Consider the following 24851-nt stretch of genomic DNA (forward strand, 5'->3'; position numbering starts at 1 on the left):
TGCGCTTAGTGTAGATAAACAGTGACGTATGTTTCAGAAAATGTTCGATTAGCCGTTCTGCATGTCAATCAAATGACGTGTTACACTGTGAAGATGCTGATTCACTGACAGATTTTTCTTTATTACATTTTTATTTTTTTGTTTGTTTGTCGTTGATGGCCCGTGATCTGCCGTCACATCCTTTGTGATCGATCGACATGATGAACACTCCTGATGTAGATGTCTCCAGTTTTTCTGTAGGCAGTTTCAGTTTGACATTTAAATTCAATTGATGCAATCCTTCATGGCCTTGCCATTGATGTTTTCTTCTTAGATACTTTGTCCCTCCAAGACATCACGTTGAAAACTCATCATCCTACAGCCTGAGTCTCTTTGATTTTTCTTTCAGACATTTGTTGTTTTATCCCAATTATTCTGAGACTCGTTCATCAGATAAGTTTGTCTTGTAATCTATGTTCTGTTGATAAACAAACATTGGCTCATGGGATCTAAAGTAGTTTTGACATGGGGATTTTACCAAAGACAGAAAGTTGTCAAAAAGTGTGTCATCTTAACATCCTTCAATTCCGTCAGGCTGTCAGTCCTGTTCAGCACTTCTACAGTGCTGGCAGATTCCTATGTCTGCTGATTTGGTTGGATGTTTCTCTATGATATTATTTTAGGGTATTTTTAAATTTACTTCTCTTTCACAGACTCAGTTTACCACTGGTTCCAATCGAGGTCTGCAGAAGAGCATCTCTGAACACACAACACCTCCAACCTTGAGGCAGATGGACTATAGCAGCAGAAGACCACACCGGGTGTCATTCCTGTCAGCTAAGAACAGGAAACTGAAGCTACAATTCACACAGACTCGCCAAAACTGGACAATAAAAGATTGGAAAAACGTTTTCTGGTCTGATGAGTCTCTATTTCTGCTGTCATATTTGGATGGAAGGGTCAGAATTTGGCATCAACAGTATGAAAACAGAGGTTCACCCTGCCTTTTATCAATGGTTCAGGCTTGTGGTGGTGTAATGTGTGGGGAATATTTTCCTGGTTCACTTTGCCCCCCTTAGTACCAACTGACCATGGTTCCAACACCACAGCCTACCTGAGTATTGTTGCTGACCATGTCCATCCCTTTCTGACCACAGTGGACCATCTTCTGATGGCTACTTCCAGCAGGATAAGACGCCATGTCATAAAGCTGGAATCATCTCAGACTGGTTTCTTGAACATGACAATGAGTTCACTGGACTCAAATGTCATCCACATTCACCAGAACCCAACTCAATTTTAATTAAATTATAATCTTTCAATAACAATGAAAAACATAGGACTAAAATCAGAGATGTATTTGTGAAATTAGAGCATAAAGGTTGTAAGGATTTAATGTTTTATTAGAATCTTCTCATTCGCTTACATGGCGCAAAGAAAGTCATAAATATGCTAATGTGTAAATGCAGTCACCTGACAGGAAAGAGCTTCTCTTACTAGGAGATGATATGAAGGAAGACTCAATGAATAAACTACTGGCTGCTCAGGTGGAACATAATCCGAAGCGTTTGCTATGATCAAGCTCTATATGAATGTGACAAAAGTGAGGAACAAAGATCTGGACAAAAAAGGCTAAAGAGCACTGGATCTGGAGATGTTGAAAGAAGCTTAGAATGCACTGAACTGCTCCCGCTAAAGGAGTGTGCTTGTTTGCATTCTAGTAAAGCTACAGTACTTAGTTGGCAGAAAAAGGTCCATGGCTTTTAAATCTGAATGAATCGCCATTTCACTGGAAACAAACAGGGAAAATGTGGATCCATTTGCACCAGTGAAAAAAGTCATCAGCTCTCCGGTGGGTTTTGGTTGTGGAGCATGATAAACTGGTGGAGGCCTGTTGACGTGCGACATTGACAACTTGGCTGCTGTTAGAAATAAGAAGATGACAGACAGTGAAGCAGTGAAAACACTGCCGCCACACCTGATCTTGTGAATCTTGCTGTATTTCATGCTCCATTAGTGAAGTCCTGTAAATGTGAGCCATCCCACTTGTTCTGTGATTGGCTTAAAAACATTATTCATGAAGAAAGGAGGTGCGCTCAGCGAGAGGCAGTTGTTGTGGTTTAGTCATCAGGATAATGTTGGAGATGAAGATTCATGGTTGATAATAATGAAAAATGGGGGCTCATGCATCTTGGGCCAGAGGAGAAGAGCTTGGAAAAGCTTGGTAAAGGATTACTCCATTACACTGCTGCCTGTGGCCTGGTGGTGCTTTAGGTGGGACACAAGACTAAAAGGGAAGAAAACATGGATTACCTTTATGCTGTGTTTTGGCAGGCAGCAAAGAAACGGCTGAATCTGATTTGTCCAAAAACTTTAAATGTAGACTTCTTGTGTTTACCTTTTAAAATGTAGTCAGTCAGCAGTGTAGGCACCTTCTCACTGTCCTCCTTTATGGCATACAGAACTAAAACAGATGGAATGTCTTTACTAATAAACAGGTAATTTAATTAAATATTTATCATTTCATCGTAATAAGAATGTTTTGATCTGTACACCTACTTTTAGTGAGCATCTGCAGGTCATCAACAGATGGTGGGGTACCTTTCTTCTCATATGGGATGACAGTGTTTAGATACTGAAACAGAATCAGGGTGAAATGTTCAAGCTGAGTGGAAGGTGTTAAACATTCCTACAATGAGCTCACATTTCTAAACATTTGGTAGGTGGCGTAACCTCCTAGCCATCATCTAATGTTTGATTTTTATCGTCATCTGTTGCATACTTGTGACGTGGAAAGGCAGTTTAAAAGTTTGAAAGTTGTAGTAGGTTTAGGTTTAGGCTTTGTGAATTGACAAAGCCTCTTGGATAAGAGGTGAAATGTTTTCCAACTTTAAAACCAAGTCCAGATGACATCCCCTAAACCTACTACAATGGAACCAACCTGGATGAATGACAGTCTTCATAGACAAGTTTGAAAGTTGTCAAAGTTATAGGAATACTGCAAAAAAAAAAAACAAAAGCTAAGACTGCTTCTCATTTAGTGCTACGGTCACAAATACAACTCCCAAAGGGAAGGCGTCAACAGAGTATTTAAGATTAGCTGCTGTTCCGTCAGGAGTTAGCAAGTCAGGCAGGGATGACGTCATTACGAAATCGGGCAGCCACAGGGCAGTGATTGGATGATGTGTAAATGACTCCGGACGGCAGCCGTTCATATCAAGTGCCATCAGCTGCCCGGTAGCCTGGGGGTATGTAAAAAGCAGCATGCATTATAAATTTTAAGAAACATGCCTCCCAAGAAACAGCAAGGGCAAAGCGGTCCAAGGATTACTACAGGACTCAACAGCCCTCACCGGGTGCTTGCCCTGCTACTGTCCGGTTGCTAGAAATTGTATGGTGACAGTGGGACGGAAGCGCGAGGGCAGGGGGATAGCTGGACGGCGGCAGTCCAAAAAACAGCCGATCATCATATAATTTTGGGAAATGTGGAGACCCTCCTATCACCTGCCACCCGCCCGTCACTTGACTGCTGCCGCGCGACCTCTATATGTGCCCGGGCAGCCAATGGCTGAAGTCAAAAAATCATCTGGTTGTCGTTTAATTTGACTTCCGCGGCCACCACGTAGCACGTAAAAATATGACTGCCGTGCGGCCACCTACTGTATTTGCTGAAAAACTTGCATTTAGGGCCACTGTGTGATTGCATTTTGGGATATGTGACCTAGCTTTTAATGTGAGATGAGGTAGGCAGGCTCTGACAGACCCTGATCAACCCTTCCTAATCATGAAACAACAATCTCCTCTATTGAGTAACATACAGTCAGGACCATTAATATTTGGACAGAGACACATTCTAATTTAGTTTCTGTACATTACCACAGTGAAATTTACATAAAACAACTGAGATGCCATTGAAGTGCAGACTTTCAGCTTGTATTCCATGGGTCGAACAAAAAGATTGCATAAAAATGTGAAAAACTAAAGTATTTTTTAAACACAATCCCTTCATTTCATGGGCTCGTAAGTAATTGGACAAATGAAATAACTGGAAACAAAATGGTCATTCCTAATATTTGGTTAAAAAGCCTTTGTTGGCAATGACAGCCTGAAGTCTTAAACTCATGGACATCACCAGATTCTGGGTTTTCTCCTTCTGAATGCTCTGCCAGGCTTTTACTGCAGCGGCTTTCAGTTGCTGTTTGTTTGTGGGCCTTTCTGTCTGAAGTTTAGTCTTCAACAAGTGAAATGCTGCTCTATTGGGTAAAGATCAGGTGACTGACTTAGCCATTTAAGAATATTCCACTTCTTTGCTTTAATAAACTCCTGAGTTGCTTTGGCTGTATGTTTTGGGTCGTTGTCCATCTGGATTATGAAACGCCGTCCAATCAGTTTGGCTGCATTCACCTGGATCTGCACAGACAGTCTGTCTCTGAACACCTTAGAATTCATTGGGCTGCTTCTGTCCTGTGTCACGTCAACAATAAACACTAGTGTCCCACTGCCACTAGCAGCCATGCACGCCCAGACCATCACACTGCCTCCACCGTGTTCTACTGATGATGTAGTGTGCTTTGGATCAGGAGCTTTTCCACGCCTTCTCCAGACTTTTCTCTTGCCATCAGAGGTAGAGGTTGATTTTGGTTTCATCTGTCCAAAGAATGTTTTTCCAGAACTGTGCTGGCTTTTTGAGATGCTTTTTAGCAAAGTCCAATCTAGCCTTCCTATTCTTGAGGCTTATGAGTGGCTTGCATCTTGCATTGTACTCTCTGGATCTACTTTCATGCAGTCTTCTTTTGATGGTAGACTTGGATATTGATCCGCCTACCTCCTGGAGAGTGTTGTTCACTTGGTTGGCTGTTGTGAACGGGTTCCTCTTCACCATGGAAATGATTCTGCCATCATCCACCACTGTTGTCTTCCGTGGACGTCCTGGGGCCTCATTTATAAACGTTGCGTACGCACAAAAGAAGGCGTACGCCACTCTCTACGCAATAGTTGAGATTTATAAAAAGCAAACTTGACGGGAAAATGTGCGGTCCTTCATCAAGCTCTGACCCAGGCGTACGCACAAAAACGGGTGAAATGAGAAACGGCGACACCGTCGGCAGATGGAAGAAACACGTGAAAGTGAAAATGACAATACTGCCTCTCAGAAATAACATGAAGACTTCACAAAGAAAGTCTTACAATTAACAGCCTACACGAACACCCGTTTGATCGATCAGCAGTGAAGCAAACAAAAAAAAAATTCAAACGAAAATTACAACAGAAATTCAAATGAACAATTATTTGCAGAAGGAAAAGTGAAATATGTTCTGCAATATTGGCATGTTGTGCAATTCATCCTCATAAATAATATATTTAACAGAACGAAATAATGTACAAAACTGACATTCCCGTCAATGTGTCCGTCTGGCGGAGCAGATATAGGTGCAATTAGACAGACAGATGGATAGATGGAGAGAGATGCATTAATTGTCCACTAGGGAAAGTTGTTTTCATAGTAAAACATTTCTTTATAAGCTACAGAATTATGGTATTCATGCATATGCCTTTAGTTTGTTTTATTTTTGATAAAACAATGTATGGCGTACGTCTCAACCATTCAGAAAGCAACAAGAAATTACATTTGCGCTGATTAATTTCCCATTTCCACGTGGATTATTACCGACATCTGTAGCTTGTCAGATGTAATTAAATGGATGGAAATAAAATGCCCCATCACAATGCGTAATGACGCACAATGGCTGATCTGGCGCTCTTAGAAGATGTGGCAAATGGAAGAATTCGGAGTGAACGCATCTTTAGACAGCAAGGAGACTTGCTGGCAAACGAGGACGAGTGGCTTATGAGCCGGTTCCCACTTCCTCTGCGGGCTTTTGGGGGGGTGTCCCCCGGTGCATCTGGCGCGTCGGTGTCCCCCTACGCCTCAGTCACCACTCCACTTAAAAGGGATTCCCCAATTATTGCCGCCAGTCTCTCATCAGGAGGGGTCAGCTCCGGTGTCCCCCCCACACCCGTGGCAGACACGGGTGTGTGTGTGTGGGGGGTTCAGCGCTAGACGTTTTTTTGCCTTGACTTTGATGTCCGACCTTTTCTTTTTTATTTCGGCCACGGTCCGAGGTTGTGAGGCTACAGCGTTTTCTGCGTCTGCCGCCGTCTGCCACTCACGTGCCTTTTTGGCATTAGTAATGCCCACACTGTGCCCTCCAATCAACATTATTCTCCTCTTTTCCACCTCGCCAACGATAATTTCTGCTTCACATTGAGTGAAGTTACGTTTTTTTCATTTCCTCTCTTTGTTTGCCATGGTTTCGCAATCAATGAATATTCATTTGTGGGCGTTTCACGGACTATTTATGGGCAACTATGGGCGTGTCATGAGGCCGCCAAAGCTGCGCAGCATTTAGAATCGGTTGTGATTTATTAAAGGAAAGATGCGTAGGATGTGCGTGCGCACGGTTTTATAACTCCGAATATTTCTGTGCGTACGCACGTCCTATGTTTCATCCGTACGCCACTTCTGACGCAAATCCTACGCAAAGTTTTATAAATGAGGCCCCAGGTCTTTTTGCGTTGCTGAGTTCACCAGAGCTTTCTTTCTTTCTCAGGATGTACCACACTGTTGATTTAGCCACTCCTAATATTGTAGCAATTTCTGGCATGTTTTTTTCAGTTTTCTCAGCTTAATGATGGCTCCTTTAACCTGCATGGAGAGCTCCTTTGACTGCATGTTGTCTGTTCACAGCAAAATCTTCAAAATGCAGCACGAGTCCTCTAATCAACTCCAGGCCTTTTATCTGCTCCACTCATAATGACATAACAAGGTTTTACCCACACCTGCCCATGCAATAGCATGGAAGTCAATTGTCCAATTACTCACCAAATGAAGGGATTGTGTTTAAAAAATGCTTTAGTTTTTCACATTTTTATACAATCTTTTTGTTCAACCCATGGAATAAAACCTGAAAGTCTGCACTTCAATGGCATCTGAGTTGTTTTATTTAAAATTCACTGTGGTAATGTACAGAAACTAAATTAGAAAAGTATGTGTCTCTGTCCAAATATTTATGGTCCTAGCTGTAAATGTGTGGCACCAGTTGTGACAGAAAACAGTTTAGCTTCCTTTAAGGTGCTTCAAGGGATCCAATGGCATTCAACATTTGATTACTGAAGCAAAGACACTTTACAGAACCACCAAACATGTCTTAATGACTAGAATTTCTTTCTCAGGATAAGAATTCTTGGTAAACACTATTTTTCTGACCCCACGGGCACAACAGTCAGTGCACCTTCCACAAGTTATTTTTATCATGTCTATCAAAATGAGCTATACATGGACAGGATGAATGGTCATTGTTTATACAACTAATAATCTGCATTTCTTTGCTTGCATCATTGCACACAAACTTGTTGAACATGTCTTCAACATTTTGTACATTCATTTTACAATATTTTTTTGGGTTTCCATGAAACCTCATACACTGAAGAAAATGGGTGATAAAGGGGTAAAACCAGAGAGGAAGAGGAAGAAGAGGCCAACATGGAACCACATGGCTGATGAAATCAGGGCACTACTTGTGGATCATGTGGTAACTAATGGCCTCACAATGGCTGTGGCTGGTCAAAGGGTGCAGCCAAATGTTGGGAGAAGCACAGTCAGTTCAAATAATCAGACAGCAGGTGATCAAACTGTCATTTAGGGCTTTTCAGCACAAATTGATTTGCTCTGTACTATCATAGTCATGCAAGACTTACAATTTACTACATCTTTTGCCACTGACTTGCTTTTGTGTGATTGACTTTCCATTTTGATGGACGGACGGACGGACGGACGGACGGACGGACGGACGGACGGACGGACGGACGGACGGACGGACGGACGGACGGACGGACGGACGGACGGACGGACGGACAGACAGACAGACAGACAGACAGACAGACAGACAGACAGACAGACAGATAGACAGATAGATAGATAGATAGATAGATAGATAGATAGATAGATAGATAGATAGATAGATAGATAGATAGATAGATAGATAGATAGATAGATAGATAGATAGATAGATAGATAGATAGATAGATAGATAGATAGATAGATAGATAGATAGATAGATAGATAGATAGATAGAGTCACAGAATTCACCTGCTTCTCATTTCCTGAGCTTCCAAACGTTTGTCTGATGCCCGTCTGCAGGATGTTAGACAGTCCCTCCATGCTGAAGCGCTAAAGGTCACAGCACAAAAACACAGGTAAATGCACAAAAATAAAATAGTCATCGTTAAAAATGACTGACCCAGCTTCTTCACCAGATGAGCAACATCTCACTTAGGACTGACCAGAAATATAAATACATAAAAGTATTTTCATTTTAGGGGTACAGAGGTTTTGATAATAAGTCACGACAGAAACCTCAAAGACAAACATCCATGTGTCTTTGGTTGCTTTACAGTAATGCAGCATCAGGTACCGGCAGAGACAGAGTTGTTGAACTGCATGGAAAATCCATTAGACCCTACAGTGAGTGGATAGCATGCAGCTCCTGCCACACAAAGACTTTCCAGGAAGATGTTTTAGAGGCTAATGGATCTGAGATCAATGTTTTAAATAGTCTGTGTAATCAACAAGAAACTAACCTGCTTTCTTATCTTTATGTGATTCACTTAAAAAGTATAAGCATGCTAAATTCTGCAACTACGTTAACAAAGTTTTGCAAATACTAACATTAGCACCACTCACACAAAGTTTTATTGATAAAACGTTCTCACCTTGACAGGCATGCTGCCTGTCTTGTCCGTGCTCCCCGTGAGCCCTGAGTTGCCCCCATTCATGGACACCATCCCCCCTCCCTGCAGGCTCAGGGCCTTGTCCCGGCGCTTGCGCTTGTTGCTTTCCCGCTGCTCCTTCTGCCTGTTCTGAACCTCCATTAAGGCTGTGATGAAGGTGTTCTTCACCTCCTTCTCAAACTCCAGCTCATCCCTCCGAGCCAGCTGGTTGACCAGCTCCTCTGAGTAATCGCGGATGGCTGCCTCCACTCTGTGCAGCAGCTCAACGAGTGCCGAGCTGGGCATCAAGCTAAGGCCTGTAGGATGCATGGAGGAGAGTGAGGAGATGGTGAGGAAGAAATCTTCAGAAAGAAAATCTAATCTAAAAGAGGTAACAGATAAAACCACAAGAATAAAAGAAGATGTTTAGAAGAATCATAAGTTCATTTGTTTTAACAGACTGAGAGGCCATAACAACAGTGGCTGTGTTTTATACTAAATATCGAAGAATATTTAGAGTCAAATACTAGTAATACAAATAGTGATAGGAAAGATTGAGTAAAATTCAGGATTTGACTTTTTGTAAAACACAACAGCACAGCATCTCAGATTGAAGCCAAACAAAGAAACTAGAAAGAAATCCAAGTCAGCAAAGAAGTTTTCATTTGAGCTTTAAAAAACAGTTTAGAGTTGCATGGAAGATGAGACTGACTTATATAGGAACTTTCAGCTTTTCTCTTTTCTGACTGTCATTTTCTGGGGATTCCTGGATGGATGTGCAGTATGTGGAAAGGGAATAGCTCCTGCAACAGTCCCCAAAGGACTCTGCAAATGTCCCCCTAAATTCTGTCTGCCGTTCCGGAGCACCATGCATTTCTGGACTTCCAGACGGTATTTCTCATTCCAACACAAAATATTAAGTTGGTGAAAAGTCCTGATGAACAACGTTGTGTTATTTCATTTTTGTCTTTATGGTCGAGATCTCGGTTAAAATAGAAATGCTTGCATGGCTTGCAGCTCTACCTTCATAGGAGCAGTTGTTGTTGGAAGCCTGTGACAGCTGCCTAATCTCCTCCAGCAGGGAGGGGTTGGTTCTGGAGGAGCAAGGGCTGCCCTCCTCTTCATCCTCCTCCTCAGTTTCACCAGGATCAGGAGAATTTTCCATCATCTCAACTATTTCCTCAATGACCTGGAAGAGACATAAAGATAGAAATAGGAAAGGTGTGCTGGATACCAGTGGAGTTTGTGAAGCATCTTCTCCAGATGGTCTGTGACTTTACACTGACAGCTCCAACAGGATGAAGACCAATATTGTTTCCCTGCAGTTTTGAAACAAGTTGTTTAAAGATCATGTTTCTATGCAATCATTTCAAACCCCCAATTATTGCATAAACTTCATATGCTATATTTTTGAACATTTTGGACATTTTTTAGCCTTAGAATAAACTATTTTATTGAAATGAGTAAAAGAGCTTCACATAAAAGCCAATGATCAAATGAAAGTAATGAAAGTGTGATCCAGAGTTTAGTTTATGGTTAGGTGTCCAGATGTCCATACATGAAGCTTCAACAGTGTGCTAAACACACACATTACTAAGCTTCATCATACTCAAAGTGACAAGCATGTTGAATGTTGTTTCATGCTTCTAATACATTTGATGTTCTCAGTTACTCTCCCCACTTGTCTATTTGCCCCTAATCAACTCTCCAGTCCAGATCATCTCTGCTGCCTTTGTGACACTGAACCTGACCTGTCTGCTGGATTCTCCTTGTTTGTCTCTGGCCTTTCGATGCTCTGCTCACTGGATCAGCCTCTGCCTTGGATTCTGCACACTTGATCTCTGGATTAGCATTTGGCTCAGACCATGGATAAATATTTTGGATTAATGAACCCATTTCTACTTAAACTGCCCCTGTACTGGGCACGTTTTACACCAGTGGATTCTGCAGTTGGTTTGTTTTTCTCTACAGTAAACTCATCCTCCAATCAGTCTTCTTCTCCTGTGTATTTCTAGATGACCCGGTTGAGTATTTCCTGAACCCATCCACACGTCCTGTGCCATGATTTTCAATAAATGTGGATTTGACTTTATTTGCAGCTCTGGTTTTATAATTATGTCTCACTATTTATTGGGTGAGCTTCTCCTCACACATACAGATGCATTTCTTTATGGATTAGCTCAGCAATAAATAGTCCAAGTATTTTAATGTAATTCAGAAACAATTGCTAAACAAAGCGAGATTCTGTATGAGTCTCTCTTTATCTTGACTAAAGATGTGAAGTGGTCCTTCAGGGTCATCTGCGTCTCTGAGCAAAAACATCCATGAAGACACTGAGGGGAAATGGAGCAGAAACTCCACACCAGGAGCATCAGAAATCTCAACAGTGAGACCTTCCAGATAACAAATAGGACTTGAGCATCTCAGAGAGAACACTGCAGTTTCTCAGGTTTCACACACACCTGATCTGCTGTGATGAGAGGCTCATCATTCAGGCAGTTGGCATTATCGTTCTTCTCGTTCATCTCCTCCTCGTCTTTTTCACAAATCTGCAATTTGAGTCAGAATGTGAACTAATGTTAACAGCAAAGTGATGTTCACACGAGAATATGAATGCCTCATTAAACAAAAAATATACATTTAGGTGTTTAAATAACAAAAGACTTGTTTTATTCAGTGGTGAATGTGCTTGAAGCTACACAAACACTGTTGGCAGGGATTTTAAAATACAATTCAGATGTATATATTTATATAGGGAGAGAGGAATCACAGACTTCACCAAACATTTCTGAAGAGTTCTTTGGAGAAGAAGCTAAAGGTAACTCTGTTCCCCATGGGAGATGCGTTTGCACATCCAAACAAAGCTGGGTCATAAAATTGCTGCTGTCTGGCTGCATTTGAGGAGGAGGAGGGATCTCCCCCACTGTCAGAACGCTCAGCGTTGGTCAAGCATGTCTTCAAGTGACACTGGGAGCTCTTCTCTGAATACATAAGCCAACACAGTCGAGAAATATCACATCAGCTGTCTATAAATGTGACATTTAATGTCTTTATTCAATGAAATTATTATTTAAAAAAGTGTGTTGTTGTATTTATAGTCCCTAGTATTTTTATGTGTGATTAATTCATAAAAAGTGCTGGGACTGAAAAAGGGAGAACAGGCTCCAATGTCCCGATGTTTTAATTCTGTATTTGTGAAAATAAAGCTGTTTTTTTAAGATCTCAAGAAAGTTTGTGTTTTTTGAGTAGAAAATGAGGCTCGAGGTTTTTTTTTTAAGTCAATCAAGATTTTCTAAATCAGCATAAAGTACCAGTTCAAGTTGATCACAAGAAGAAAAAAACCTGTTGATTTTCAAAAAGAGCAGCAAATATCTAACAGATTGTTGAATTTCCTTCGCTCTGTACCTCACGGTCTGAAAGGTTCCCGTTGAGTCCCTCAGAGTTGGTGGTGTCCCAGGTGGAGATGTAGTTGTCGGTTAGAGCGTCCCACACACTGAAAAACAGCACATATGTGCATCCATGTCAGTCAGACAACATCCACCAGAAAAAGATACAAAAAAGAACCTTTCCTTCCAGCAGCTCCACAAACTTCTTCAAACTGCAATGTGTGTTTTCAAAATCGGTTGTTTGTCTTCAGCGGGCTGCAGCTCCATCAGACTTCATGTTTGTGTTTCAGTAACAGTTTGCAGGGAAAGAAGGAACAAAAGAATGCACTTGACAGAAATCCATTGCAGGTCTAAAAGAGTTTCTTACATCATTATTCACAAATGTCTCCGACTGCAACTCCAACGCCTGAACATCCGTGAATGAATGACAAGACTGGAGAGAGTCTCCTTTGTCCTGCTTTGTCCCTGCTCCATCCACCCCGTCACACAGTGGACCCATTCACCATGCAGTTTACCTCACCGGCCATGCCTGCATGCCCAAACTGCAAAACAAACCTTTTAAACCACAAAACCCCTAATTGTCCAGATTGGATGACTCCACTTTTTTACACATCATTTCTGTGAGATAAAAAGTGAAAAAGACAAGACAGTTCTGTGAGGACAGACCATGACGCTGCAAAATATTTAATACTCACAAAGATTTCCAACCTTGTCTTTTGACGTTCAAGATATTTTAGCAGGTTTGAAATTGTTTTAATTCATCTTTGCTCTACAGCTGTTCTCTAAATCGGTAGTGGAAATGTTTTTGTCTCATTAAGAGCTGGGATCTAGAAAATAGGCAATTTTTATTAAAATAGGTCAGAATCCTTTTTCATTTTGTTCTTAAATAAGGTCATTTTAACGTGTTACACTAGATTTTTATCTAGAGAGAGAAGGGGAAAGGCAGGAACATAGGTTTGAGAATAGGGACTCTTAACGTTGGCACAATGACAGGGAAAGGCAGAGAACTGGCAGACATGATGGAGAGAAGGAAGGTAGATGTACTGTGTGTGCAGGAGACAAGGTGGAAGGGCAGCAAGGCACGTAGTATTGGAGGAGGATACAAACTGTTCTATCATGGTGTTGATAGGAAGAGAAACGGGGTAGGAGTGATTCTGAAGGGGGAGTTTGAAAACAGTGTTCTAGAGGTGAAAAGAGTCTCAGACAGGATGATGAGCCTAAAGTTAGAAATTGAAGGGGTGATGGTGAATGTAGTCAGTGGGTATGCGCCACAGGTTGGCTGTGAGTTAGAAGTGAAGGAGAGATTCTGGAGTGAGTTGGATGAGGTCATAGAGAGTTTTCCCAGAGGAGAGAGAGTTGTTATTGCAGCAGACTTTAATGGGCATGTTGGTGAGGGCAACAGAGGTGATGAGGAGGTGATGGGCAGGTTTGGTGTGAAGGAAAGGAATCTGGAGGGACAGATGGTGGTGGACTTTGCGAAGAGGATGGAAATGGCTGTAGTCAACACTTACTTCCAGAAGAGAGAGGAACATAGAGTGACATACAGAAGTGGAGGTAGGAGTACTCAGGTGGACTACATCCTATGTAGACGAGGTCATTTGAGAGAGGTTAATGACTGCAAAGTGGTGGTAGGAGAGAGTGTAGCCAGACAGCACCGCATGGTGGTGTGTAAGATGACTCTGGAGGTCAGGAAGAAGAAGATAGGGAAAACAGAAAAGAAGACCAAGTGGTGGAAGCTACAGAATGAAGAAACTTGTGAGGAATTTAGGCAGAAGTTGAGGCAGGTCCTGGGTGGTCAGGATGAGCTTCCAGAGGACTGGAAAACTACAGCAGAGATTATCAGGGAAACAGGTAGGAAGGTGCTAGGTGTGTCATCTGGAAAGAGGAAAGACGGTAAAGAGACTTGGTGGTGGAATGAGGAAGTACAGGAATGCGTCCAGAGGAAGAGGTTGGCTAAAAGGAAGTGGGATGTAGAAAGGACTGAGGAAGGTAGACAGGAGTACAAGGAAGCGCAGCGTAGAGTGAAGAGAGAGGTGGCAAAGGCCAAACAGAAAGCTTACGATGAGCTATATGACAGGTTAGACACAAAGGAAGGAGAGAAGGACTTGTACAGGCTAGCCAGACAGAGAGACATAGATGGGAAGGACGTGCAACAGATAAGAGTGATAAAGGACAGAGATGGAAAGGTGGTAACAACCCAGGAGAGTGTACAGAAAAGATGGAAGGAGTATTTTGAGGAGCTGATGAACGTGGAAAATGACAGGGAAAGAAGGGAGGAAGATGTGGTTGTTGTGGAGCAGGAAGAAGCAGAGATTGGAAAGGATGAGGTTAGGAAGGCTCTGAAAAGGATGAAGAGCGGAAAGGCCGTTGGTCCTGATGACCTACCTGTGGAGGTATGGAAGTGCTTAGGAGAGACAGCAGTGGAATTTCTAACAAGGTTGTTCAATAGGATTTTAGAGAGTGAGAAGATGCCTGAGGAATGGAGGAGAAGCGTTCTGGTTCCGATCTTTAAGAACAAGGGTGACATGCAGAACTGCAGCAACTATAGAGGAATAAAGTTGATGAGCCACACAATGAAGCTGTGGGAAAGAGTAGTGGAAGCCAGGCTTAGGAAGAAGGTGGAGATCTGTGAGCAGCAGTATGGTTTCATGCCCCGTAAGAGCACCACTGATGCCATTTTTGCTTTGAGAATGTTGATGGAAAAGTACAGAGAAGGTCAGAAGGAGCTGCATTGTGTGTTCGTAGATTTACAGAAGGCGTATGACAGGGTGCCGAGGGAGGAGCTGTGGTACTGTATGAGGTCGTCTGGAGTGGCAGAGAAGTATGTCAGAGTAGTTCAGGACATGTATGAGAGAAGTATGACGGTGGTGAGATGTGCTGTAGGTAAGACAGAGGAGTTCAAGGTGGAGGTGGGACTACACCAAGGATCAGCTTTGAGTCCTTTTTTGTTTGCTATGCTGATGGACAGGCTGACAGACGAGGTAAGACAGGAATCTCCCTGGACACTGATGTTTGCGGATGACATCGTAATTTGCAGTGAGAGTAGAGAGCAGGTGGAGGAACAGCTAGAGAGGTGGAGGTTTGCTCTGGAAAGAAGAGGCATGAAGGTCAGTCGTAGTAAGACAGAATACATGTGTCTGAACGAGAGGGATCAAGGTAGAAGCGTTAGGTTACAGGGGGCTGAGGTGAAGAAGGTGCAGGAGTTTAAGTACTTGGGGTCAACAGTTCAGTGTGATGGGGAGTGTGGAAAAGAGGTGAAGAGGCGAGTGCAGGCAGGTTGGAGCGGTTGGAGGAAAGTGTCAGGAGTGTTGTGTGACAGAAAAGTGCCAGCAAGACTCAAAGGAAAGGTGTACAAGACAGTGGTGAGACCAGCTCTGCTCTATGGGTTAGAGACGGTAGCAGTGAGACAGAGACAAGAGGCTGAGATGGAGGTAGCAGAGATGAAGATGTTGAGGTTGTCCTTAGGAGTGACCAGGTTAGACAGGATAAGGAACGAGTACATCAGAGGGACGGCTCATGTTGCCTGTGTTAGCGACAAAGTCAGAGAAGCCAGACTGAGATGGTTTGGACATGTTCAGAGGAGGGATAGTGGATACATTGGTAGAAGGATGTTGGAGATGGAGCTGCCTGGCCGGAGGGCAAGAGGACGGCCAAAGAGGAGATACATGGATGTCTTAACAGAGGACATGAAGTTGGCTAACGTTAGGGTAGAAGATGTTCATGATAGAGTGAGGTGGAAAAGGATGATTCGCTGTGGCGACCCCTGATGGGAAAAGCCGAAAGAGAAAGAAGACACTAGATTTTTATCACTTTAATCAAAATGAATAATTAGATCCATAAAAACTCAAAAAACAAAGAATTTGCTAAGAATTAGTATGACATTAAAATGTGAGTAATTATCTATCAGTTAGCTATTTTCCCTTTCTGAATGCTGGGGGGGAAATTCCTGTTTCGAGATTTTTAAATCTTAGTATCAGATTTCTTGTTCAAAGTAGTAAAGTGGACACATCACTTCACTGCTTTTTTTGTAAAAAAAAAATTAATTAATTTTTGCCCACTCAGACGCTTCTTTATGTACTTTCCCTATTTTCAGACCACGTTTCCAGAAAAATATATCCAGTTTAACTAGAAACTGACACCACATGTATGTAAAATGTTCGTTCAATATGATCATAGGTAAATCTTTGGAGTTCTGTGTGTCCTTCAGGTCACAGACCGATTCTAGTCAAAGTGAAGCCTTGGCAGCTCGTTCTCATTTGACTAGAGTGGCTCACAGAACAGACACTGCAGATGATCTGCTTCAAATGTCGATGAATTGGGCCATCGTTGAAGGAAGGTGCACTGGATGGCAGGTTATCCTTGTGCAGCAGTGCAGTGTTTCTCATTTACTGGACTGGGTTCAAATGACAGAAAACTTGGTCTTTTTGCTTTCATTCACTAACCAACCAACATGTTATTTGAAGGTCTGAAACAGCAACAGCTGTCATTTATGTTCCAACATCCTTCCAAATTATACGGAAACATATTTTTGATCTTCATGTAGAGGCTTGAGCCGAAGCTCTGACCTGTTAGGTCACAGAGCAGAGCAGGAGTTTTTTTCTCCACATTTATGACTTTGAAGTACATCAAGCAGTTTCCACAGGTTGATTTCAATGAGCGGAGCAGGATGCTGCTTTCCTGCATATACCAGCCTATCATTCTGCATGAGTGACATGGGGTGCTGTCATTTCACCTGTGAGCAGCAAAGCTGACCACAAGCAGGCAACTATCCTCCTCCTGTTCCTTCAGTTTGCTGCACTCTGCCATGTCTCATATCACGCAGCTGCAGGGATTAAGTCCAAATGTTCAACAGTGTTTTCAACCACAAATCGGATTATAGTTGACGTTTCCAGCTGCTCTGTAGTTTGGAGTCATGTTGACATATTTTCGCTTTGCTAAAACACAACACTGTGTTCCTGACAGTGTCAAGAACAACAGCTCTGCCTCCTGTTTTAAAGCTATTAATAGCTGCTTACAGTCTGTGTTTGCATCTCTCATCACCAGATCGTAAATTACATTTTACATTTCTGTCCCAGGATGGAGGACGTTAGAAAGACACAGTAAACTGTTTATCAAGCACCAACATGGATTTTATTATTTTAAAATGCCCTCTATCGAGCAATCAGTAAGATATGTTAAACAGAATTCTATGCAGAGATGTCTCTGTTGGTGCCACAAGAACACACACACACACACACAAAAGGGCTGGCAGTGGAGAAACAGCCTCTAACACACAGCCAACGCCTACTGAAGCAGAAAAAACTGCATTCTGAATTATTCAGCATGCAGCCTGGCTGAGAGGAACAGGGATGTGTAATTATAATAATCCAGGTACTGCACAAAAACTGTGGAAAGCTTGATTTCATATGAAGGTCTTTTCAAGGTGTGTGTGTGTTCTTCAAAATGAATGAAAGAGGGCTTCCAGGTTTCCCTCACTCTGTGTCGCCTGGAAAAATGTCAACATATGTAGAAAAACCTAGTTTGTAAAAGATCTTTTGGATTTGGGTTCATCCTGGTCAGTCCAAGAGTCTCGCTTTAATCCAGTCAAGATGAGGTAATTGAAAAAATGACTAATAAGGAACCAAAAAGCATCGAGATAAAAAGTGAGGCAAAGCACTGATCACATCAAGTCTCAATCTTCATCATGGCAAGTCTTGTGTTAGTTGCAGTTATAACAAAAAAGCATCTGGAATATTCTGTCATAGGGAGGGAATACCACAAGAAAGATTTTTGATAGTATTGATCAGATTATCTAGACCAGGGCTGTCAAGCATACAGCCCGCGGGCTGTATCAGACCCGCCAGGTGGTTAAGTCCGAACCACACATGAGGAGAAAAATCAAAAGGATGTTTAAAAAAGAAAGCACGTTTCTAGTCCATTCCTGTGGCGAGTTATGATTTTTTTTTTTTTTTTTATGATTTCTAAAGAAATAACCGAAATGCGCAATTCCGCCACTAGGGGGAGCAAAGGAAAAGCAAAACAGGTGAAACAGCAAATATCTGCATGTGACAAAAGGGAAACCTAACAGCTCTGTGTCTGGATAAGATGCAGTTTGGTTCCCAGCGAGCCTCACCACTGTTACATTATAAGAATAATCAGTAGTGACACAATGATGAACAAAATGTTGTCAAAAAGAAAAAAAAGGTTGAAGTGAAGTGCTGAGCTTTCCAGGAAAAACTGAAAGAGTATTATTTGTTCACGGAGCTGAATGCAAAACCTGCATGCTTGGTAGGTCATCAACAGGTCGCAGTGCTCAAAGAATATAACATTCAGCACCACTAAGAGATTTACCATAAAGAAAAGTTTCACTGTTTGCAGTTACGAAAAGAGAAGATTTAGCAACTATTAACTGGACTGATAGAACAACCGTCTGCATTTACTGCAGCCGTGACGTCAGTGATGGAGCAGTGACAGACACCTTATTGCAGACAAGTTGGAGCAAACATCCAAACCATTTTAGGATGGTGAACTTGTGATAAAATTCTGAAGGCTGCAGAAGTCTTGTTCCCAAAAAGCAGTCGACCTTTGCCAACATGAGTCTGTCAAGGATTACAACTGCAGGTACAACATCTCTGAGGAGACTTGGGCGCCAAATGAAGGAATCCAGTCATTTCAGTCACTATTGATTAAAGCACCAACATCACAGATATGTACAGCTGTACATATTTATTAAAGGTGTTGAAGAGACGTCACAGCAGAGTTTCTTGAATTGATGGAAACCGCAACAGCTGATGACAGTCAGCTCTCTAGTCCCTGTGCTGGATGATGTTGGAGGGAACTGGTCATGTGACGTCAGTCTGGTCACTGATGACGCCCTTTAAAGCTCAGGAACGACAGTAAATGTGTTTCTGCAAAGGGTCTGAATCTTGATATTGATGGCCGGGTGAAGTTTCAGGAGAGAAAGGAGGTTAACTCCAAATTCTTGTTATGTTCATAAATGTTTGCAAGTTTAATTTAGTTTAATTTTTCATTGATTTGCACATTTACATTTTTGGCAGGTGTTTCATTTTTTTCCGTAGCCCCTCTTGAGTTTATTATTGGGATTGTTTCAGTGTCAGATGTAAAATATTCAGTCTGCATAAAATTGAAATTTTTTAAAAAGGGAAATGCATTTTATTTGAGATCCATTCACTATGCGCATGCAGCGGGAGAGAATGGGGGGGGGGGGGGGGCAGTGTGGGCGCGCATTCATGTTGTGTGTTACGGAGGAAGGACAACGGTTATAAAAGGTTTCCCCCAGAATAAATGCTATGGACTCTTAATTGACCCGCTCTGGAGAATCCTGGAGAATCTAAGGGTCAGAACAGGGAGGAGGAGGAGGAGGATCCGCCTTGGGTCCCCCGCGCTTCTGACCACGGTCGGAAAGGGGAGAAAGAAAAAAAAGTCATCGTGGGAAAGGTTCAACACCACGCTCGGCCATTTAGCTGAAAATTTTCTCAAAACCGCCCGGTTGCGATAAGAGCCTCTTGAGTTTGGCCTGAATAGAGCGATCACCCCAAATATGAATCCAATCGGTGACCTCGCTTCCCTTCCACTGACTGATCTCAGCAGCATCGTCTGCCATGGTTGTTGTTTATGTTCTCGTTCCCGCCTACTTCAACGCAGAATGATGACGTTTGTTGTGTATCGATGACGTACGATTCGGATTCAGGTGGCCATGCTGGTTAGACGGCGGTCGCAATTGAAAAGATCGGATACATTTCGGATTCAGGACGGCATACCCAAGTGGCCTGGGTCGCATTTGAAAAGATCAGATACAGGTCGGATAGGGGCAAAATAATCGGAATTGGGTCGTTTCAGCCTGCAGTGTGAACGTATCCTAAATTTCTACAGTTGTAATACATAATACTTGCAAAACTGACCAAAGAGTAACTGAATTCTGCTCTGTGGCCTGTTTTTCTTTTACCCTTGTATTCTGCAGTGTGTTTTAGAAGATCCAGTGTAAAACTGAAGACCTACATCATCTTCAAGACTTCGTGTTTTCTCATGTGTTTGTTGACAATTGCTGCATTTCTGCAGCCATTTAGAATTCTTTATGACATCACAAACCAATGAGAAAGAGGAGGAGCTTTCTCTGTTTCTAACTGGGTGACATGAATAGTCTTTAGCAGCTTTGTGTGAGGTTTGGTATTAACTAACACATTTTGCAGACAGGTTCGCTGTTTGTTTGCCTTTCAAAACTATGCAAACTATAAATGCAGCTTTTCCAAAAGGGTTTTCCGTTCTACACAGTAAGGAAGAAAACTCTATGTTCAACTTCTAGACAGTAAATTGAATAATCATTAGTCAGTTTAATATTTTGCTGACTCAGTGACAAAATGTTACCTGACCTTTCAGAGCCTGAACACATGAAAAGCTTCAAAGGGCCAGAGAAGACTTTGTACTTTTGGTTCCTGCTCCCCTCAGATCCTAGATTGGCGTGGACCACCACTTGAAGAACCAGTGATGCTACACAGAAGTAACTGTCCTTAATACAACAGTATTAAAATTTACCGTTATAATTATTGAATGGCAGTTATGGGAGCTCAGCAGGATGTTTATCTCTTGAAGGATACTTGAAGCCTGGATCCGAACCAGTTTGTATCTCAATGGAAGACAACAGCATGAGCAGTTAAATGTCCTAAACTTCAAAAAGTGTTTGTGAAAACACAGGTATCAAAGGTTCTTCATAACCATGTCTTTAAACCCAGAACCAAACCTGTCAAAACTGTCATGAAACCATAGGCAGCACAAAGAGTGGTGCTGTTGGATTAACGTTGACCTGGGGAGAAGAGCTTAAAGAGAGTGGTTTAACCACTGTGCTGTCCTAGGCACTTTAACATTGGGAGTTGGGTCATCTAGACCCACTAGACAGTACTCTGAACCTTTTTTCTTCAATGATTTGTGATCTTCACTGGTGTCCATGGAATACATGAAATCTTTCCACCTTTATCCACCTTTGTCATAGTAGGGGGAACACGTCAATGGAAGGGGGGGTCATCTAAGACAGCACAAGGGTTAAAGGAAAAGGATGCATTCCTGACATTGAGCTAAGACGACTTACTCTTCATCCTGCAGGCGCTCTTCATCTTCTTGGTTGTGGGACTGGCTGCGTATGGGTGCCAGGCCTTCAGTTTTGGTGTTGTAGTTATGGAAACAGACATTGAGCTTCTCATCAAACTCGTTGACCAGGTCCTCCATGGACTTGAAGCTCATCATCTCAGAGAAGTTTTCCAGCTCAGAGAAGTCCTCTCGGGTGATAGAGGTAAGAGGGACAGTGGTGGTGGGGTACGAGGAGTGGCTGAGAGCGGGATGGTCCAGATCATCCATCCGACACGGCCGAAGGTCCTCAAACTCCTCATCCAAGCACACTAAAGGGGCTTCCATGGTGTCCCCCGTCAGGCTGCTCTGGGAGCCCTGCACAGCAGAGACAGCTTTAACACAACAGCAGTGCATATTCTTCTGTATGGGTTAAAAGAGGACATTTAGACATTCAGCACTCTTTGATGATTTCAGCCACAAAAAGAAGAATCAGCCTTCCACTGATTTGAGTCAATCCCTATTCAAAGAACCAGAGTGACTCTTCCAAAATCCTGCTTGTGCCTCATCTCATCTGAAGGGGTCCATTGTGTTCAGACAATGAAAAATGGAGCAGGACACAGCAGAAGGGGACCAGGTCCCAGAGGGAACCCTACCAGCTGGCTTTGCTGGTAAATGCAGTTAATTAGCAACACCAGCTGAGATTTGACTGATGAGGCGTTGAGAACTGGTTACGATCTTTGGAAGAAGATCATAAATGACCTTAAGGTTGACTTTGTGCTTTCAACTACCATGAGTGGTTTCTAGTGTGTGTCAAATTTTGAAGTATCTCTGAGAAAACCTATTATTAAAAATCATGATGTTTAGGACATGTTCTTAAAAAAGGTAGACTTTCATGAAGAGCATCTTAAATTACCTGAGAGATGGGAAAAAACATAAAAAGTGCACTGTTCAAAAAGAAAAAAAAAGCTTTAGGAAAGTTTTAGAAAATATGAAACCAAAGAAAAACTTACAGTTAATAATTTATTGTTCAGTGAGGAATAATGTAGAATAGAGCAGCAGGCTGGGTCTAAGTGTGCAAGTGTGCAAGACCTTTATTGAGAAGAACTGCTCATTACTCTGGATTATAACATAACGTGTTAAATTTACAGTTTCATACAAAGTTTGTGATTCCACTTAGAGCAGAATTTACTAAATGTGTTGTGTAGCAGTGCTGTTAGAGTTGTGTAGTCACATGACCATGATCTAAAAATAGACTTTTTCACATCAAACATTGGAAGGGAAAAATCCTGGTGGAACTTGGCACATCCACCTCTTTTTGGTGCAGTCTTTACTCCTCTCTGCTCTGCTGGACTGCAAGAGGAGTCCGTTTAAAAACATGCTTGTGCAAGCCTCCTCTTCCTCATCACTTCACTCAGCAAAGTGCTGCTGCGTCTGCAGTTGGATATCGTCTTTCAGTCTCATCCTCTTCACGTCTGTCTGCTCACTATACTGCTGCCTCTTCCTGCTGGTTTCACTCCCCTTCATCATCTTTAACTATACCTCCTTTCTGAACATTCTCTTTGAAGAAGATGGCACACAGGACCTTCATTACAAGCCAAGAAATACATCACTTAGTCCAGCTACAGTGACTGTCTGCCAACTGAGCCAATTAATGTCATTTATTTACCCATGACGAGGAGAACAGACGAAGAACCAGCTCTGCCTATACCAGGCAAACCCACACAACATAAACTAATGCTGAATTACATTTGAATAAGAAAAAAAAAATCACTAACCCAATTTCCTTACAGCCATTTCCAAGTATGTCTAATTTACTGTCAATACAGAGACATGGAAGAACTCTGGAAAATGTACAGCTTCTTCCCTGCAGAAGTGAAATCCTGGAAGTCTTTACTGGGAGGCAGGTACAGTCTTTGTACCTTTGGACCAACAGCTCTTCTGTATGTTTTTGCCTAAATGAATGAATGAATGAATGACTGACTGAATGAATGAATGAATGAATGAATGAATGAATGAATGAATGAATGAATGAATGAATGAATGAATGAATGAATGAATGAATGTATGAGGGATTTGCAGTGATTTCAGTCGTCCATGGCCATTTCATAAAAGCATTCATACCTTTGTTAGCTGCTTTCCTTAGAAATGTTTATCCTGTTTAACCTGTTAGTTCACTGCACTGAGCTTCATCCTCTGGAGTGAATTCAGATGACAGCCACATCAATGCAGGTTCATTAGGTTACCATTAGTATGAAGGGTCTAACTTTTAATAGCAAAGAGTTGAATTATTCCTCATTCCGTTTCAAAGTGCACCTTAATGGAAGGGTCCACTCATGACTGACAGCAGCTGGGATTTCACCTAAATGTGTGGCCTTAAATCAACGTTCAACGAGCAACGGTTGAAATGGAAACAGGAGCCAGAGAATGTCAGCGGCTCAGCAGAGAGAAGAGACGAAGGTGGGGGAGGGAGAGGAGTGGTAAGGAGAGAGATGGAGGAAACCATGGTTACAAGGCAAGGATGATGACGGCAGGATGATGATGAACCGGGGGGAGTCAGCGCTCAATGACTGGCTGGTGGGATGATCGGAATAGAATGAAAGCTCATTACCTGCAATAGATGAAGGGCTGTTTCCTCTGGCTGTGTGTGAAGCCTGTCAGATGAAGAGGATCTGTGTCCTTCCTCGAAGGAATAGCCGGTGATGAGCAGCAAGACTTACAGTTATTCCAGAGAGAAACAGAAACAAATCAGAGAAGTAAAGATGGCAGCGTGTGGACAGCTCTCTGCTCTGTATCCCTTTCCACATCCGCTAGACCACAGCCACCCTTCTCCGTCCTCCCACAGACCGTTATTTTCCAATCAGTAAGCAGACAGTCCAGCTCACACGGAGTCTGCGCACTGCTGGGCCTCTGACGACATCCACTCCCCCCTCCCAGCATGCTCTTCCTCTCTGCACACTCTCTTTCTCCCTTTGTCCCTGCTTCACCAATGCTCCCATTCAGCCTCTGATATTGATGAGAAGAGAGGAGGAGCTGTGCTTTGGGGGAAGGAGATTGTGTTTACAGCTAAGTAGCACAATGTGCTGCTCAGCTTTCTTTTGTTGTCTGCACAGTTCTGCAGCTGCAGTCAGCACAACCACTGAATGAAAACAAGGCGCTAATGTTATGTAATGTCATGTCAAACACAGAAACAGGCTCTAAAATAGTTTCAGCCTGAGCTAGTCGTTCAGATGGTCTCTTTTTCTGTAAGAAAACAGGAATCAGCAACACCTCGGAATCAGACACACATGCGGGCAAAAACCTGTTTTTAACCAGAAGGGAATTTCATCACCAGAAGACGTTGCCATGGCAAAGACAGGATCATAAAATCAGGAAGGCTGTGGAGCTCTGTACTTTCTCTGCAAATATAAAACTAACAATAAAATAAAGGAAAAAAAGGTGAATATTGAATCAAAGTGTGATACCAAACATACCTTCTATTGTCTGTGTAGACCACATGTGACCACATGTGTCAAACTCAAGGCCCGGGGGCCAAATGTGGCCCGCCATGTCATTTTATGGCACCCGCCAGAGCATCAAAGATTTAATTTCTTAAAATAATAAATAAATAAAAAAATGGTGTGTATTTATTCATAATTGGGGAAACGGACTTGAAATATC

The 24851-nt window shown here is 42.4% G+C and overlaps 1 protein-coding gene across 1 annotated transcript; it reads right to left on the reverse strand.

The window, feature by feature from the left end:
* Nucleotides 1-1361: 1361 nt before the first annotated feature.
* fez1 (fasciculation and elongation protein zeta 1 (zygin I)) lies at nt 1362-24223 on the reverse strand. Its single transcript, XM_004084225.5, has 10 exons — nt 23803-24223; nt 21217-21569; nt 12154-12241; nt 11211-11297; nt 9772-9937; nt 8752-9065; nt 8129-8209; nt 2539-2614; nt 2378-2443; nt 1362-2266 (listed from the first exon to the last, which is right to left on the reverse strand). The coding sequence occupies exons 2-10, from the start codon at nt 21537-21539 to the stop codon at nt 2250-2252; spliced, it is 1218 nt and encodes a 405-aa protein (XP_004084273.1). The 5' UTR covers nt 21540-21569; nt 23803-24223; the 3' UTR covers nt 1362-2249.
* Nucleotides 24224-24851: the final 628 nt, after the last annotated feature.

Source organism: Oryzias latipes, chromosome 14 (genome assembly GCF_053564925.1).
Source record: "Oryzias latipes strain Hd-rR chromosome 14, Olatipes_Hd-rR_3.1".
In the NCBI taxonomy this organism is placed as follows: Eukaryota; Metazoa; Chordata; class Actinopteri; order Beloniformes; family Adrianichthyidae; genus Oryzias; species Oryzias latipes.